This window comes from Cavia porcellus, unplaced genomic scaffold (genome assembly GCF_034190915.1).
Source record: "Cavia porcellus strain 051 isolate PalLab524CR breed Dunkin Hartley unplaced genomic scaffold, mCavPor4.1 scaffold_22, whole genome shotgun sequence".
NCBI classification, from domain to species: Eukaryota; Metazoa; Chordata; class Mammalia; order Rodentia; family Caviidae; genus Cavia; species Cavia porcellus.
This window is the reverse complement of record NW_026947505.1, coordinates 32,833,076-32,850,065: the sequence shown is the minus strand read 5'-3', so window position 1 is coordinate 32,850,065 and position 16,990 is coordinate 32,833,076. Positions and strand designations below refer to the sequence as shown.

Genomic DNA, 16,990 nt, shown 5'->3' with positions numbered 1-16,990 from the left:
ATATAAAGTGAAAGAGTAAAAATCTACTGAACTACATGAACTCTTAATTTAAAACCACAATTAAAGTAACAAATTCCCAGAAAAATGGAATAACCCAAATGACTAAGAAATAAAAAGGCTAATAATTTTATAGTCACTGAAATCTAATCAATACTTAGATAATTCCTCTCACAAAAGGAAATACAACTCTCAGTCAATATTATAGGCAAGCTCTATTCAACTTTCAAAGAACAGATAATTTATTTTTTTATTTTCCAGAGTAGGGGGGTATTCCCTAATTTACTGTATAAATTTCCTAATTTACTGTATAAACTATAGATGACAAAACCAGACAAAAACAATACAAAAAGAAAAATTACCTGTCAGGTTTATCACCATGCTAGAGATTACAGCCAGATAAATCACTAGAAATTAATATTCAGCACTTCTAGAAATTTCAGCTTGCAAACACTATAATATGTACATACATATTTTTTAATTTAAAAAAAAATAATTGCTGGTAAGATGCACAAGCCATGCGGGACCCAGAAGCCAGATAATTCCTCCCATGAGCCTACCCACCCCCAACCTCCACCCCACCCCATTGCCATGGGGAGCTGGCTGGTTCAGAGGACAGGCTAAGTTGGTGGCAGCTGACACACGGGCACGGCTGAGTGCTTGAACTGTTTGGTTGACTTTGCAGGCCCGGGACATTGGTGTGAGCATCTATCTAGAGGAAGGATAACAATGTACAGTATAGCAGGTATGGGGGATTTCCTTGTTTTTAAAATCCAATACTTTCTCATTGTTTTGTTTTACTTTATTCAATATTCTGTTTTGACTGGTTTTGTTTTGATTTTGTTATACCTGATGGAATGGACAACTACTGTGAATATAACAAAATATACTATAGTAGCCATTGCTGTTTTCCTATTATCCTGCTTTGAAGTTCTGTAACATTTTCACTGTTTTGTTTTAATTTGATTTATTGTTTTGTTTTGTTGGGTTTTATTATCTTTAAAATAAAATTTTGAAAAATTAAAAAATAATTAGGAAAGAAAAAATAAAGACTACCATTATTTACATAGTATTGACCACATAAAACACTCAAAAAGACTATGGACAAATGTCAAATACACATACATATGACTAGCAAAACAGCTGGGCACAATGGCACATGTCTATAATCCCAGCTATCCAAGATACTGTAGTAGGTCATGAATTGAAGGCCAGCCCAGGCATCTCTGCAGTAGACCTTGTCTCACAATAAACAAGGAAAAAGGACTGGGAGTGCAGCTCAGTGTTAAGAGTACTCGCCTAATATGCATGAGGTTCTTAAGTTCAATCCCCAGTTAAACAAACAAACACACACATACACACACATACACCAGCAAAATGGCTGAATTTAACAATAAAAATAAAACAATGTAATTTCTGAGTTCAGCGGTTATATTTTTAAAAGACACCACTGACAACAGAAACTAAAAATGAATACAATCAAAATTATTCAAACATTTTATTAGAAAAATCAGAATAGAAAAATATGCTAGCTTAATGTATAGTAAGACTCAGTACTATGCAATTTTTTCTTCCTCAGTGATGTTTCAACATGAATGTAATTAAAATCCAAAGAGAACTATTTGGGAGATAAGTTGGTTCCAAAATTGCTTCTTTGCCAGGTCATTCCTAGCAACAGAACAGGTGGAAGAATGGGGCTGGGGATTTAGCTCAGCGGCATAAGCACCTGCCTTGCAAGCAGGCAGTCGTGAGTTCGATCCCTGGTACAGATAAAAACAAAAAAAAAAGAAGAATTTGCTTAAAGATCAAGATTTCCCCTAAAGTCAGAGAAACATGTTTTTGGTGTTGGCCTGGGACAGAATAAAAAGTACATGAAATAAAACCCACAAATATACAAAAACTTATATACAACGAGGGGAACTGTATGTATGTCAATAGAAAATGGACTTGCTTTTCAATAACGGGCTTTAGACAACTGGTTATACACAGTTAAACAATGCCTAAAAAGTGAATTTTTTTTTGTTAGTGGGGGTGGGGGGTGGTACCGGGAATCAAATTCATGACCTTATGTTCTCCAGGGAGACACTTGTGCCACTGAGCTATATCCTCAGTCCCTAAAAAGTGAATTTTTATTCACTTTATTATAGCAACTATGTATGTCAATCAATATAGGCAGAGATTTAAATATAAAAATACAAAGCTTTCTAATGTTTAGAATGTAGACTGCCTTTATTAACTTAGAAAGGTAGATTTCTGGTTTATTTGTTTGTGGCACTGAGAAGCAAATCCAGGGACTCAAGCATTCTAGGTAAACACACTATCACTGACCTACAGCCCCAGCCCTGGTATGTTCCTTAAACAGAATAAAATAAAAACAGAATATAAAACACAGAAGTAAAGGTTAACCTAACTCTAGCCAAACATCTAGAACTAATTTCTTGTTAAAGGAAATAAAGAGAAGAGGATTCCATTAAATTATTCCAGAATAATGACCTAAAACTGGGGTTACAGTAGAGTTGGGTGGGAATCAATCAACAGAAACAGGCCATAAATGATACAGATGACAGAATGAACAAGAACATTAAAGCAGCTATTAGAAATATCCTAGAGCCAGAGATTTAACTCAGCAGCATATATGCCCACTTGGTAAGCACAAGGTCATGAGTTTGATCACCAGTACCAAAAAAAAAAAAAAAAAAAAAAAAAAAAAAAAAAAACCCTAGTAGATGTACCCCTAAAACAGAGAACACCATAAAGTACACTAAGGAGTACACATGAAAGACAGAAACAGACCCAAATGAAACTTCTAAAATATAACGTCTGTGGTAGGATGAAAGTGACATTAGGTACTTCAGAAGAAAAGATTAATGAACATGAGGACACATCAATGGAAACTACCTAACATAAAAAAACAGAAGGAAAAAAGGAGGAAGGGAGGGAGAGAAAAAAGAGGGAAGAGAGAAAAAGGAAGGAAGGGGGAAGAAAAAAGAGAAGACAACTGTGATTATGACTTAATAATCACATTAGGTCTATTTTCACAAACTGCAAATTGTGCTGTGACTTAACATACATGTAATGGAGCCCCAGGACAGAAAGGAGAAGAGCACGGCAACAAACATAAATGAGCAAACAATACCTCAAATTTCTGAATTTGATGAATACCATAAACCCACAGTAAATAGCTGTAGCAGGAAAAAACTACACTGAGGACATCATATTCAAACTGTGATTAAAAAATACCTAAAGAGGGGCTGGGGATTTAGCTCAGCGGCATAAGCACCTTCCTTGCAAGTGTGCAGTGAGTTCGATCCCTGGTACCGAAAAGACAAAAAAAAAAAACCTAAAGAGCAGTCAAAAGAAAATAATAGCTTACATGTAAATAAGAACAACAGTTTTCTTGCTAGAAATCACAATAAGATATCACTTTAACAATTAGTACGTTGGTAAAAATTTTAAAGTCTGAAATTAATGAGTATTGAAAATGTGAAACAAGGGTAACAATGAAAGACAGTGCTGATACGGGTATCAACTGGCACAACCACTTTAAAATATAATTTAGCAACACCTTGTAAAGACAAAGATACTCAAACCATGTGACCAAGCAGTATCACTCTTAGGTAAAGGATGTTCTTATAGCAGCACTGTTTGTAACAGCAAATACAAAAACATATGAAACCAAAATATACAAAAGAAGGAACAAATTATAGTACACTCATATAATACTACAATAAAAATAAAAATGACTTAAAAATGTTAAATTAAAAAAAGAAAGTCACAGAAGTAAACATACATTATGCCATTTATATTATATTCAAAAACATAGAAAATTAACAGTTCATTTAGGGATCCATACAAAAGTTGTAAAACTACCATCAAGAAAATAACAAAACAGGATAATAATTACTTGAGAAAAAGGGCACAGTTGAGACTCCTGAAATATAGGAAATGTTCTGTTTCTTAAGCTGGCTGATAAGTACAGAGACATTCGTATTAATTGTTCTTTAAATCTTATATATACATATTTATACATTCTTGCAGTATGAAATACTTCATTTAAAAAACAAGAGTCAAAATGTGAAAGACACTGAAAATGAATACTACCATTTATGTGTATTAGTGTAAAAAAAGTATACACAGAAAATGTTCAGTTCTTGATCAAGTGCCCTATTTCATCAGTCTTAATCTAAAAGGTCCAAAATCCTAGTATATATATTAAAAAAAAATAATACGTAGTTTTAACTTCTCTGAAAAAAAATCTAAACATCTGTTCTTCTGATCCTCTAAATGAGGCAGGAGTAAATATGTTAACACTCATTTCTGATTCATCTTTTATCTGTACTTAGATTTGTCTTTGGATTTCTTTGGACTTCTGCTTCGATCTCTCTTTTTACTCCTTTCTCTCTCATAAGCATCTGTTTGGTATCTGGACTTGTGACTATTACTGTAGTGCCCGTCTCTTTCTCGAGATCTACTACGACTTCGATTTTGAAGTCGGTCTCTCTTTTCACTCTTGTGTTTCTCCCAAGAGCTTTCTTCTTCATAGTGACCAAATCCCATTTCCCTGTAGATATCCTGTCAAATAAATGCAGACAGAGTTGAAAGTCAAAATCTGTAAAATAAATACTTCGTGAGCACTGTCAATTACATAAAACCTTGAAAAGTCCACCATTAGCAAGCTGTTCTAACAACTCAAATTTGAATAATACCATTAATGTCAAGAATATCCTATGTTAAAAAACAAGGTAATTTTAAAAGATTTAACCATTTTCCTCATCAATCTCACTGTTTTGCACTACTATTTTAGTTCAACTGAGGGATTAATACCACATAAAACTGAAACAGCCTGACCAAAATTGCTCCACTCCCTTAAAAATGTGAGCCCATACTGAGCTTTTTTTTTTTTTTCTGTCTTTTTCATACCAGGGATCGAACTCACGACTGCCTGCTTGCTAAGCAGGCGCTTATGCCGCTGAGCTAAATCCCCAGCCCCGAGCCCATACTGATTTACATAAAACTGCTAAAATCACTATACCAATTTTTTTTTTTTTTTTTTTTTTGATACCAGAGATTGAACTCACAACCTTGCACTTGCCAGGCAGGTACTTGTGTCCCCAGCCCAACAATACCAGTCCTTAAAAATCTCATTTAAATAGCACAGGAAGCAAAGGTTTTAGAAAAGACAATTGTCCTAAAATGAAAAATCGGATTCTGTGTAATTTGATATGGGCAAATAATCTTTAAAGAAATGTCTGATGCTGGGGATTAAACCCAATGCCTTGCACATGCTAGTAAGCATGCTGTCAACCACTGAACTATACTCAGTGCCCAGTTTAATTTTTAAAATTTTATTTCATAATTGCTCCTCTCTCAATCTTCTAATACATTGTGTATGTTTAGACTAGGCTGATAGTTTTTGTTAATATATATCTTAAAACTATTAGTTTAGAAACATTGGAATAATCCATTGCCCCCAGACAATACAATGGTTGCATTTAATTCTATTTTTAGTGATTATGTAGTAGGCATTTTCCCACAGAAGAGGGCTAGTTAACACAATTCTGTTTCTGTTTGTGTCCTACTCTTAATTAAAACAAGTACCTCAGTCAATGCCTGAAATCGAAAGTAACCAGAGCTAATCCTCTCTCCTTTTGCTCAAAGGAAAGGTAACTCTAAGGACGATAGTCCGAAATACTTCTACTCTATCACAATAGTTTTGTAGTAAGCATTGAGTGTCAAAGGCTGAAAACAAAGTGATACTCATAATAATTAAGAACCCGGTTTTATACAAATGATTATTTCATAGCATCCTCAACATGTACAAACAGGCACATAAGTGTTGAATGTTTAAAATAAGAGATAAAAAGCTCTGGGATTCCAGATGTAGTGCAATGGTAGAGTACTTGCCTACCATATGTGAGGCCCTAGGTGTGATTCTCTCTCATTAAAGAGAAAAAGAAGCTATGAAATAATTTTTGAAAATCTGAGGAAGCAGAAAATTTGAAAGGTACTAAAATTTTCAAACCATTTCTACTTGGAGTTGTTTTCAAAGCTAAACAAGCTTTGACATCAGGCAGATCTGGATTTAAACTGACTTTGCCACTTAGGAGATATGTACAGAGCACTCTTGAAGTTACATTTAATAGCTTCAAGAAAAAGTTAGGATTTGAGGTGAGCCTAAAAAGGACAGTGGGTTTGGGTTTGAGTTGCCTAGCAAAGGGGTGATGGAAATAGTATAAATGAGAACTGGGAAGCAGGGAGAAATCAGGACTGTGTGTTTGTAGGAGAAAGTTTAGGCGGCTGGATGAAGTCATATCAGACCAGAGCCTCTATGTGCCAGTTCAGTGTAAGCACTTCAGGAACATAATATTACCCTCACAACTGAAGCAAAAAGATTGAGATGCATGAAATCTACACAGGTCAAGGATAATTATTTAACCAATCGGTAACTTGACATACAAAACTGAAAAGGTAAGAATGGTAAAGAATAAAAGGAAAAGAAAAAAATCGATTGAATTAAAATAAAGTTCTACGTCCCCTTAAATATAAAGACCTAAAAGCTTGTAGGATCACCATCTTCATATCTAAAGTGAAAAAAACAAGATGAACAATAAGTCCTTTTTACCACGGACTTTAAGAAGTTCTATTATTTTATACATTTTAGACATGAAATAAGATGGCCAGAAAGGCAAACAAAGCACAGAGGCCAATTTAAGGCAATTAACACAGAAAATGACTTGATATAAAGTAGTCAAAATATGTCTAATCAGACTAAAAGCTAACCATGCTCGGATCTCTGGGATTAAATCTAATATTCCATTACATTTAAATCACTAAAATAATATTAAATTCTTTAAATCACAACAAAAATAGAGTGTCAAGTTATAAAGGTACATACACTACAAAAACACCAGTGGAGAACTAATACCCAGTGTGGGTATTTCTCAGCTAGGCAACCTCATTTCCTGTAACCCCAGTAAAACCTAAACTTCAACAACACGAAAACTATCTTTGGAATTAAGACATGAGATGGAAAAAATTAGAGAATTTTTCAGATTGAATAGTAAGGCTGTTGAATAAAAAGCAATTTAAAGCAATAAATTAAAACATTCTTAGGAAACTATACTCTCTCAGCAAAGTACCAACAAATAGGAAAATTTGAGGTATACCTGAAATGTAACTAGTGGTACAAATTCCCTTTAATTATTATGTCTTTCAGACTGAAATTAAAAAATTGTGCTGCTGAGTTTTATTAGAAAGAAAAAGTAATGTGGTTATATTATTAAATCAAACTTTAACAGCAAAAAACATTTTAATATACTGAAAGAAAAAAATAAGAGTTAAGAGATTATTATTCAGAAATTAGCAGTTTTATAGTTACCAACTCCCTTAAAATTATTTTGATAAAGAACTTGCTAGCAGGAAGTTTAGCATGATTGACATTCCTATTACATCAACTACTCAGGCTGAGGTAAGTGAGTCACAAGTTTGACAAGGCTTAATAAGGTTCTGTCTCAAACACAAAAAAGGGCCAGGGGACTCAATGGTAGAATGCTTGCTTAGCCAGGATCTGAGTCCAACTCCCACTATTGCCAAAAAGTAAAAATAAGGAAGGAAATAAAAAGAAGTAGCAGGTAACAGCATTCTTCCCAAAACATGTGATGCCCAAAGGGTGTTCTGTACTATAAAGCCTTAAGTAATCATTAATAGCAGAATCAAAAGGTTCACACAAGTGAGGATGGGATAGACTTAAAATGTAAGCTATCTTCCCATTTTTGTAGACCTTTGATCATCTCACACACATCAACGTTTATCTCTGGTCTCTTAAATTTATTTAAGATTCCACGCACAAGTTCAGAGGGAAAAAATGCAGCACAAGTTTGGATGGGAGGAGCATTAAGCTCTTCTGAAAACTGTGATATAACTTCCATCTTAAAAGTCTAGAGTCCCAGGGTGGTGATGCATGCCTGTAATCCCAGTACTTGGGAGTCTGAAGCAGGAGAATCACCACAAGTGCAAGGCTGCCCTGGGTTACTTAAGTGAATTCAAGGCCACTCTGCATCATACAGTGAGACCCTGCGCCCCACAAAAAAACCCTGGTGTGACTCTTTTGGAGGGAAGTGACTAAGTACAAAAATTCAGACAGAGGGGACATTTCAGTTATACCACACTGAAGCACTACTATGGACAAAGTATTCTTGGTAGAATAATAAGATTGAGGAAAGAAAACTGACAGGAATATATTCTTGGTACAAACTGCAGTAGAATAGTTAGGAATACGAATCTGATCTAAACTGGTTCCATTATTTACGAGCTATATAAAACCATGGACCAGTAACAATCTTTCTTATATTTCTGTCTTCGTTATGAAATGAGGCTAAAAGAAATCACCTCTTATTACAAAGACAATGAAGATGTTAGCTACTACTGCTTATATTATTACTGATTCACTTGAGGAATATTTAGAAAACACACAGGGCATCTTTTACTATTGGGACAGAGCATGAATGATGAGACTCTTTAAGCAGTTAATGGACTATGGAAAGAAGACTATACTTCTGCTAGGCAACAGCAAAGGGTAGGGATGTACACTATGCAGGACAAAGGAAGCAAGAATACTCATCAAATATATATTTCTTAAAAAAATTTTAAATGGAGAAACCATAAAATATGTAAAATAGTTACTATGGGGGAAGGAGAAAAAGGAGAAGAAACAAAAATATAAGTGGGTTCTTTGTATGTACCAACATGTATGCTGTATATTTTATTTTTCAATCATATAGCTTTTAAAACTACAAACCAAAAAAATGTTTAAGTAATCCTTGAACTTCAAAAATAAAGTGAGACAAATTAAAATGTTAGCTCAGTTAATGAAATAACCACAGGAGAAACTATTTCCACTAACTCTAAAACAGTAATGTTTCTATAATAGTACAAGCGATAGTAGTAAGAATATTCAGTGATGAAAATGTTTACACACACAGTTTTTTTCATTTAATCTTAACACATACCTATTAAGTATTTAAAAACTGTGGCTCAGAAAGTTAAATAACTTGTTAGATTCATATCAATAACTAGCAGTGTAGAAATATAAACCTAGGGGCTGGGGATTTAGCTCAGTGGCATAAGCACCTGCCTTGCAAGCAGGCGGTCATGAGTTCTATCCCCGGTACTGATAAAAATGAAAAAGACAAAAAAAAAAAAAAGAAATATAAACCTAACTGTTCAGACAGCAAGTTCTTAACCTTGCCTACTATACCCAATCCATCTGTCACTCACCCTAACCACCTCAGCCTGCTGAAATCCTTACCCACTAGGGCCTAGTTCACATGTCTTTCATGTGCTAAAACAAAAGCAAGGGGCTGAGATGTAATTTGCATTTTTTTAAACAACAAACAGTACATAGGATAGACATGCTCTCTTCATAATCAACTTTTTCCACCAATTTTTCATTTTCATTATTTCAGAAAATAATTCATTCAGGAAAACTTTGGGATGATCCAGTTAATTATTAGTTTAGTCTTACTTTCAATATGGAAGAACATTAAGTGTTTCATAGACTGTGAAACCTCAGGACTGCAAGTGCTGTGACTACAATACTACCTGATAACAGAGAAGCATTTTTCCAGTACAGTCACACTTGTTTAGATAGGAATAAATGAATAGACACAAATATGGAAATTGCTCTAGCTTAACAATATAGAAATATATATTAAGTCACTGTGAAAACAATCTTTTATAACTTGTGATACATATTCTTGAAATTAAAGCCCATTACCACATACAACCAATCTAAATTTTAGGGCTAGGAACTATATACCAATCCCTATGTAGAACTATCCATTACCTACTAAATTACACCACCAAGAGGTGATTTAAAAATGGACAACAGTCAGGCATGGTGGCACATACCTATAATCCCAGCACTTGGAAGGCTGAGACAGGACTGCTGTGAGTTTGAGGCTAACCTGAACTGCACAGCAAAACTCTGTCTTAAAACACACACACACACAAAGACGGGGGGACAACATACAGTGGCACCTTGGTTCAAAAAAGAGCTTTGCCAACAAACAATTTGATTCACAAATAAAAGCATTTGGCAAAACTTTGTTTTTGTTTGTGAACTATGCATCAGGTGACCAGCATGACCACAGCCATCTTTCCCAAATGTGGCTATCTTTTCCAAAATCAGAGAACAAATTAAGTTTGTGAGCCAAGATACCACTGTATCTGCTTCTCAAAACCTATGTCTGGGTGTTAGAAATACCTGGTTAACATTTTTGATTGGCATATAGTCTTCATCTTCTTTTTCTTCAGAGCAGTGTCGTGTTTTTTTCTTGTGTTTTTTACTTGTGTGTGAGTGACTTGATTTTGAGTCTTCTGCCTGCTCATCTAGTATAAGATCATATTTTGCACTACAGCATTTAGTTAAGGATAAATATGAGAAATGACAAATAAGACATCAAAACATAAGAATCTGATAAACAAAGGAAGTCACAAGGCTAAGTATAACTTTTTAAAGTGAACAGCATGTCAAAAGCATAGAATACATTTCTAAAAGAAAACTAATAGTTTCATTACATAGTTGAAACAAATGGAAAGAACAATCATCTTAGTTACCAACTAGTGGGCAAAAATATATAGAAAATTAAAAAATTATTCATAAATGAAAATTCAAATAGCATAAGAAATAAGGACCTGTATTTGTGAGTAATGAAAAAAATCTAAACTTAGAAAACAAAGCACATGTGGCCAGGGATTTAGCTGAGCAGCATAAATGCTTGCCTGGCAAGCTTGAGGTCATGAGTTCAATCCCCAGTTTTAAAAAAAAGAACAGAACAGAACAGAAAAGAAAGCATATTTTTACCTATAAAAAATTAAGATACTAAAAACACTAGTACCCAAGAAACCATATAAGATATTGCATATGACATTCCTTTTACATCAATTTCTACAGGAGGAAATTTAACACCAATACCAATAATTACCATGTTTAAATTCTAATAAACTTATGAAAACTAAAATAGTAAGTTATATAAACAAAGACATACATGTTAGAATTATTTTTAATGTCACAAAGGGGAATGACAAAATAGTAATAAAGATATACTTAAACACATTAATAGTTTTGAGACTGTTGCAAGATCCTACCCCTTCAATTTATTAGGGTAGAGAGGTACTGCCCTCTTGGCCCAGCCTCTGGTTCTTTGGCACTGGCCTATTGTATTATTTATGACCTTTAGGCAATATCAATCTTGGCATACCAGAAAAAAGAACTTAAAACAATCATATCACCTTACCTAAAGCAGTACCATCAACAGAAACAACAGCATTAAGCACAGCCTAGAAAATGAAGAATTGTGATAACTATTAATTTGCCAACTTTTAACTGTATCAACTAGATTTGTGATTATATAACAAGATTTAAAATGAATAAAGAATTGTATGCAGTAAATAAGCCTTCAGTATGACAATCTTACCCTCTGGGGATAAAATTTAAAAGGGATTAGGGGTAAAAATAGAGAAATAGAAGAAGAGGAAGAGATTAGAAGCAAGGCTTGAGGACAAAGGAAGATTACGCAAATTGGGAAACTAGTGAAGAATATGTAGGGAAAGAGAAGGAAGTAATAAAAATAGTAACAAAACAGAACAACAACAAAAAAATTAGAAACCATATTCACATTCATATAAAAACAAGAACAAACAAGGAAAAAACCAAAACCAAGGGGGGAAAAAAGGAAATGAGAAAAAATGTTCACTTCAAGGCGTGTCTCCACTGTCACTGGCAGAAAAAGTGGGCAGAAAAGAGTCCAGATCCAAACTGATTAATCTCAACAAGCCAGCTGTAGATATATGGCAGGATAGTGGATAATCCCAGCTAACCTGCACCTTTAGTTCCACTTAAATTCAGGCTGGTTTCTGGCTGTGAGGCTGGGATTTGTTCAGCCTGCAGCCCTCCATATATCTCCTGCTAACCTGACACTTAGCTTCCTGCCAGCATAAACTTGGCTCCCTAATCTCCTACCAACTGCAGCCTCACCTGGACCCTGGACCCAATAGATGGAGCCAGCCCACAGTTGTTCTGAGTTCCCACAGATTCACAACCCAGCCAGCTACGCCCAGAGGATATCTCTGAAAAGTATCCATTTCCTAAGGGTTCTATCCATAAGCAATTTACACACATCACACCAGGAATTAAACTAAAAAATATTATTTTTAAAGACAGAAACAAAAGAAAAAATAAAATGAGAAAAAACTTAAGCAAGATGCAATCCAAGATTTCAAATTCACAAACAGCAAACCCAGGGGGAAGTGAGGAAAAACACTTGAAAAGCCACCTACCGGGATTCTCTGAAGTGGTAATAGCAAAAATAACAAACCAGAAGAATGAGGCTTTAGAAAAAAATCAAGTCAGAAATAATTTCTCAGCTACAGAGATGGTGACCATAATGAAAGACATGGTTAGTGGCTTGGAGAAGACTGGGAAAATAATGGAAATCAAGAACACCTAACATAGGAAAGAAATGGAATAAATGAAACAGATTCAAACAGATATCCAGGAGAATAAAAATTCCACTGAAAGTACATAAAGAACAATGAGCCAATATGAGGCTAGAATATCAGATATAAAAGAAAATATTACAGTTAGCAATCATGCTTTGGTCCTGTGACCTGAATCACTGTTTCAAAGATGATAGTGTGTAATCTATTAATTGGTGATATCTTACTGTTTTTTTTTCTTTTATAATTCTATATTACTTGTACCCTTACACTGTTTTGCTTTGTTCTGTTTTTTTCTCTTTTTCCTTAAAAAAAAAAAAAAAAAAAAAGATGGCTTAAAAATAGGAAGAGACTACAAAAAAAAAAAAAAAAATTCAACAGTTCCTAGATGATGCAAGAAGAATAATACAAGATTAAATGGTGCCAAGGGCACTGGGAAACAAAGCAACCCACTTGCCTCTCTGGTAAGCAGCCATGGCTCGAGGAAGCGACAGGCACTCCAGGGGAAGAACCAACAGCATCTTCCAAGATCCGAGCCATGGTGGAACTTAGGGTGCTGGGAAACAAAGCAACCTACTTGCCTCCCTGGTAAGCAGCCCTGAACCTACTGGTGCTCGGGCTTCAAATCAAACATCCCATCCCCCTGCTCCATTACCATATGGGAGCCAGAGGTCTGAGCATCTCTTGGGAGGTTGACCATATGCAATAATAACAAGTATGGGGGATTTTCTTCTACCATCTCTTTGAAGGCAAATATTGTTATCACTGTTTTGCTTTGTTCTGATTAACTGTATTGCTCTATTCAATATTGTTTTGATAAGTTCTATAATGTTTTGTATTTGGTTTGATTTTGCTATACCTGATTGAAAGAACAACTACTGTGCCGATAATGAGATACACTATGGTACCTATTACTGTTATCCCGGTAACCTGCTGTGACGTTCTGTACCAATTTCACTGCATCATCTCAATTGGCATTGCTCTGTTGTATTTTACTACCTTCAAAATAATAAAAAACATTTTTAAAGAGATTAAATGAAAAAACAGGAGAAAGGACAAATGACATCAAAAATCTGTTCACAAATTAACAAAAGAAAATTTCCTAAGCAGGGAAAAGATTTGACATACAGATAAGTGAGGCATACAGAACGCCAATTAGCCATGATCAAAAAAAATCTATACCAAGACATATATTAGTCAAAATTCCAGAAATTTAACATAAAAGTAGAACACTAAAAGCTGTTAGAGAAAAGAAATAAATCACTTATAAAGAAAAGCCCATCACAATGACAGCAGACTTTTCAACACAAACCCTCAAGTCAAGGAGCGCTTGGAGTGAAACATTTCAAGTTCTAAAGGAAAACTACCAACAACTCAAATTGATAGACCCCAAAACTATTTTTCAAAATTGAAGGATAAATAACATACTTTCATGACAAAGAACACCTGAAGATATTCACAAATACCAAGTGAGCACTCCAAAATGTTCTGAAGAACATTCTAGAAAGAGGTAAGTTTCAAGGACTACAACTCTATGAACCTCAATAGAATGAGTCTACCAGGCAAGGCAAGTAATAAAATAAACACAGGGGGTAGGGAAAACGGGAATGAACAAAAAAATAAAATGACAAAGGATAAGTCAATACATATGATTTATAAGCATCAATATAAATATCATCAACTTACCAATCAAGAGAATACAATACATACCAGTTATAAGCATCAAATAAAGCATCAACTTACCAATCAAAGAAACATCTGCAGAGTAGATCAGGAAGCAAGACCCAACATTATGCTTCATACAAGAAACACATTTAATTCAAACCAAAATTCACAGACTGAAAATCTAAAGATGGAAAACAATACTCTGTGAAACAGGAACCCAGAAGAAAGCAGGGGTAGCTATTCTATTCGCAGACAAAGTGAATTTCAAGTCAAAACTGCTTAAGACAGACAAACAAGGTCACTATATACATGTAAAAGGGACAATTCAAGAGAAAGAGATAACAATCATATACATAAAATACCAGTGCACCAAACTATGTAAAACAAATATTAACAGACATGAAAAATCAAATAAGCACTAATACAATTACAATGGGGGAACTCAATACATCACTGCCACAAATAGATCAACAAGACAAAATATAAACAAAGAAATAATCAGAAATGAACCAAAATTCTGAACAAATGGATTTAGTGGATGTCTACAGAGATTCCACCCCACAACATCAGAATACACACTCTTCTCAGCTGCACACAGGGCATGCTAAAAAACAGACCACAGAGTAGTTCACAGAACATGCTTAAGTAAAAGCTGAATCATGAAGATATAAAAACCCTAAATAACCCAATATCAATAAATGAAATCAAAGGTATAATTAAAAAAAATCTATCAACAAAGAAAAGCCTAGGCCTGGACAGATTCACTGCTGAATTCTACAAGAAATTTAGACAAGACCTACCACCACTACTTCTCAAACTCTTTAATGAAACTGAAATTCATTCCTGGAAGCAAACATTACTCTGACACCAAAACCAAAGAAAGACTCAAATAAGAAAAACGAATTATAGGCCAATCTCCCTAATGAACATACATGCAGAAATTCTCAATAAGATACTGGCAAACAGAATGTAGCAAATCAAGAAAATATATTCCTTGACTAAGTAGGGTTCATCTCAGGGATCCAGGGATGGTTCAATATACATGAATGTAATATGCCACATTAACAGAGCAAAGCACAAAAACCATATGATATAGAAAAAGCATTTCACAAAGTCCAACACCCATTAATGATAAACTCCCTAGAAAATCTGAATAGTTCTTACCTCAATCTGATAAAAATCATCGATGACAAACCAATAGCCAACATCATACTAAATGGACAAAAACTGAAAGCTTTCACTCTAAAATCAGGAGCAAAACAAGGAGGTCTACTGTCATTGTTCTCATTCAACATAGTTCTAGAAAATTAGCCAGAACAATTTTTTTTTTATCTTTTTTGAGACAGTGTCTATTATGTAGTTCAGGCTGGGCTTGAGCTCACGGTGTAGTCCAGGCTTGTCTCAAATTTGTAACCATCTTCCTGTCTCAGCCTTCTGAGGGCCAGGATTATAGAAGAGTGCCACCATGCCCAGCTAGCCAGAGCAATTACACAAAAGAAAAAAATAAAAGACATAAGGATAGAAAAGAATTTAAAATATCACTATTGTGGATGATATGATACTTTACATAGAAGACTCCAAAAAGTCCACCAAAAGACTTATAGATTTAATAATCAAATTCAGTAGCACAGCTAGATACAAAGTCAACACTCAATAGCATTCCTGTAATAATAGTATACAAATAACAAACTCATTGAGAGAGAAATCAGGGAAATAACACCTGTCACAATAGCATCTAAAAAATGAGATACCTAGGATTCAACCTAACAAACGAAATAAAGACATTGAAAATTACAGTACTCTGAAAAAGGAGATGAGAAAGGATATCTGAAAATGGAAAGATACACCTTGTTGTTGAGTAGGAAGAACCAATATAGTGAAAACGGCCATACTTCCAAAACTGTTATACAGATTTAATGCAATTCTGATTAAATATCAATAGTACATATAACAGAATTAGAGAAAATAATCCTAAAATTCACTTGGAACTGGAAGAGACCTAGAATAACAAAAGCAATTCTGAGCCGGGCATGGTGGCATATACCTATAATCCCAGCATTAGGAAGGCTGAGGCAGGAGGATTGATGTGTGAGGCCATCAATCCTGAGCAAGAAAGTCAAGGCGGAGGCACCTCAATCCTTGACTTGAAATTACATACAAACCTACTATGATTAAAAATATCACAGTGCTATCAAAAAAATGCAAAAACAGACCTAGGATCAATGGAACAGATTAAAAGATCCAAAAATAACTCCAAATATGCTCAGCCACCTTATCTTTGACCAAGGGGCCAAACACATTCACTGGAAGAAAGATAGCCTCTTCAAAAATTGGTGCTGGAAAAACTCGCTTTTCACATGCTGAACATTAAAACTGGACTCATGTGTTCCACCATGCACTAAACTAAAATTGAAATGGATCAAAGATCTAAATATTAAACTAGAAATATTAAATCTTGGAAGATAGAAGGTGAAGAACTCTTGAAGACACTGGTGTAGGTAAAGACTTAAGAACAAAACTCCAATAGTGTGCTCACTACAGCAGCACACATACTAAAATTGGAACAATACAGAAAAGATTAGCATGGCCCCTGCACAAGGATGACATGTAAATTCATGAAGCATTCCATTAAAAAAAAAAAAAAGACCCTGATCACACAGGAACTATCACAAAGAATCAACTGGGATTTCATCTTATTAAAAAGCTTTTGCATAGCAAACGAAACCATCAAAAGAATGAAGAGACAACTCAGTGTGGGAAAAAATGCTTACCAGCTTTTCCTCAAAGAATTAATATCTAGAATACATAAAGAACTCAAAAAAAATTCAGT

General features: G+C 34.6%; 1 protein-coding gene and 1 non-coding gene across 2 annotated transcripts in view; one reads left to right on the top strand and one right to left on the bottom strand.

The window, feature by feature from the left end:
• Positions 1-1,471: 1,471 nt before the first annotated feature.
• Ppil4 (peptidylprolyl isomerase like 4) overlaps positions 1,472-16,990 on the bottom strand; it is a 40,754-nt gene continuing 25,235 nt past the window's right edge. The window contains exons 12-13 of the mRNA XM_003466348.5: positions 10,262-10,409; positions 1,472-4,569 (exon numbers count right to left, since the gene is read on the bottom strand). Coding sequence (XP_003466396.1) covers positions 4,327-4,569; positions 10,262-10,409 — 391 coding nt within the window. The 3' untranslated portion in view covers positions 1,472-4,326. The remainder of the gene's footprint in view (positions 4,570-10,261; positions 10,410-16,990) is intronic.
• Positions 16,689-16,795, top strand: LOC111755805 (U6 spliceosomal RNA). Its single transcript, XR_002790358.1, has one exon. It is a non-coding gene; the product is annotated as a U6 spliceosomal RNA (small nuclear RNA).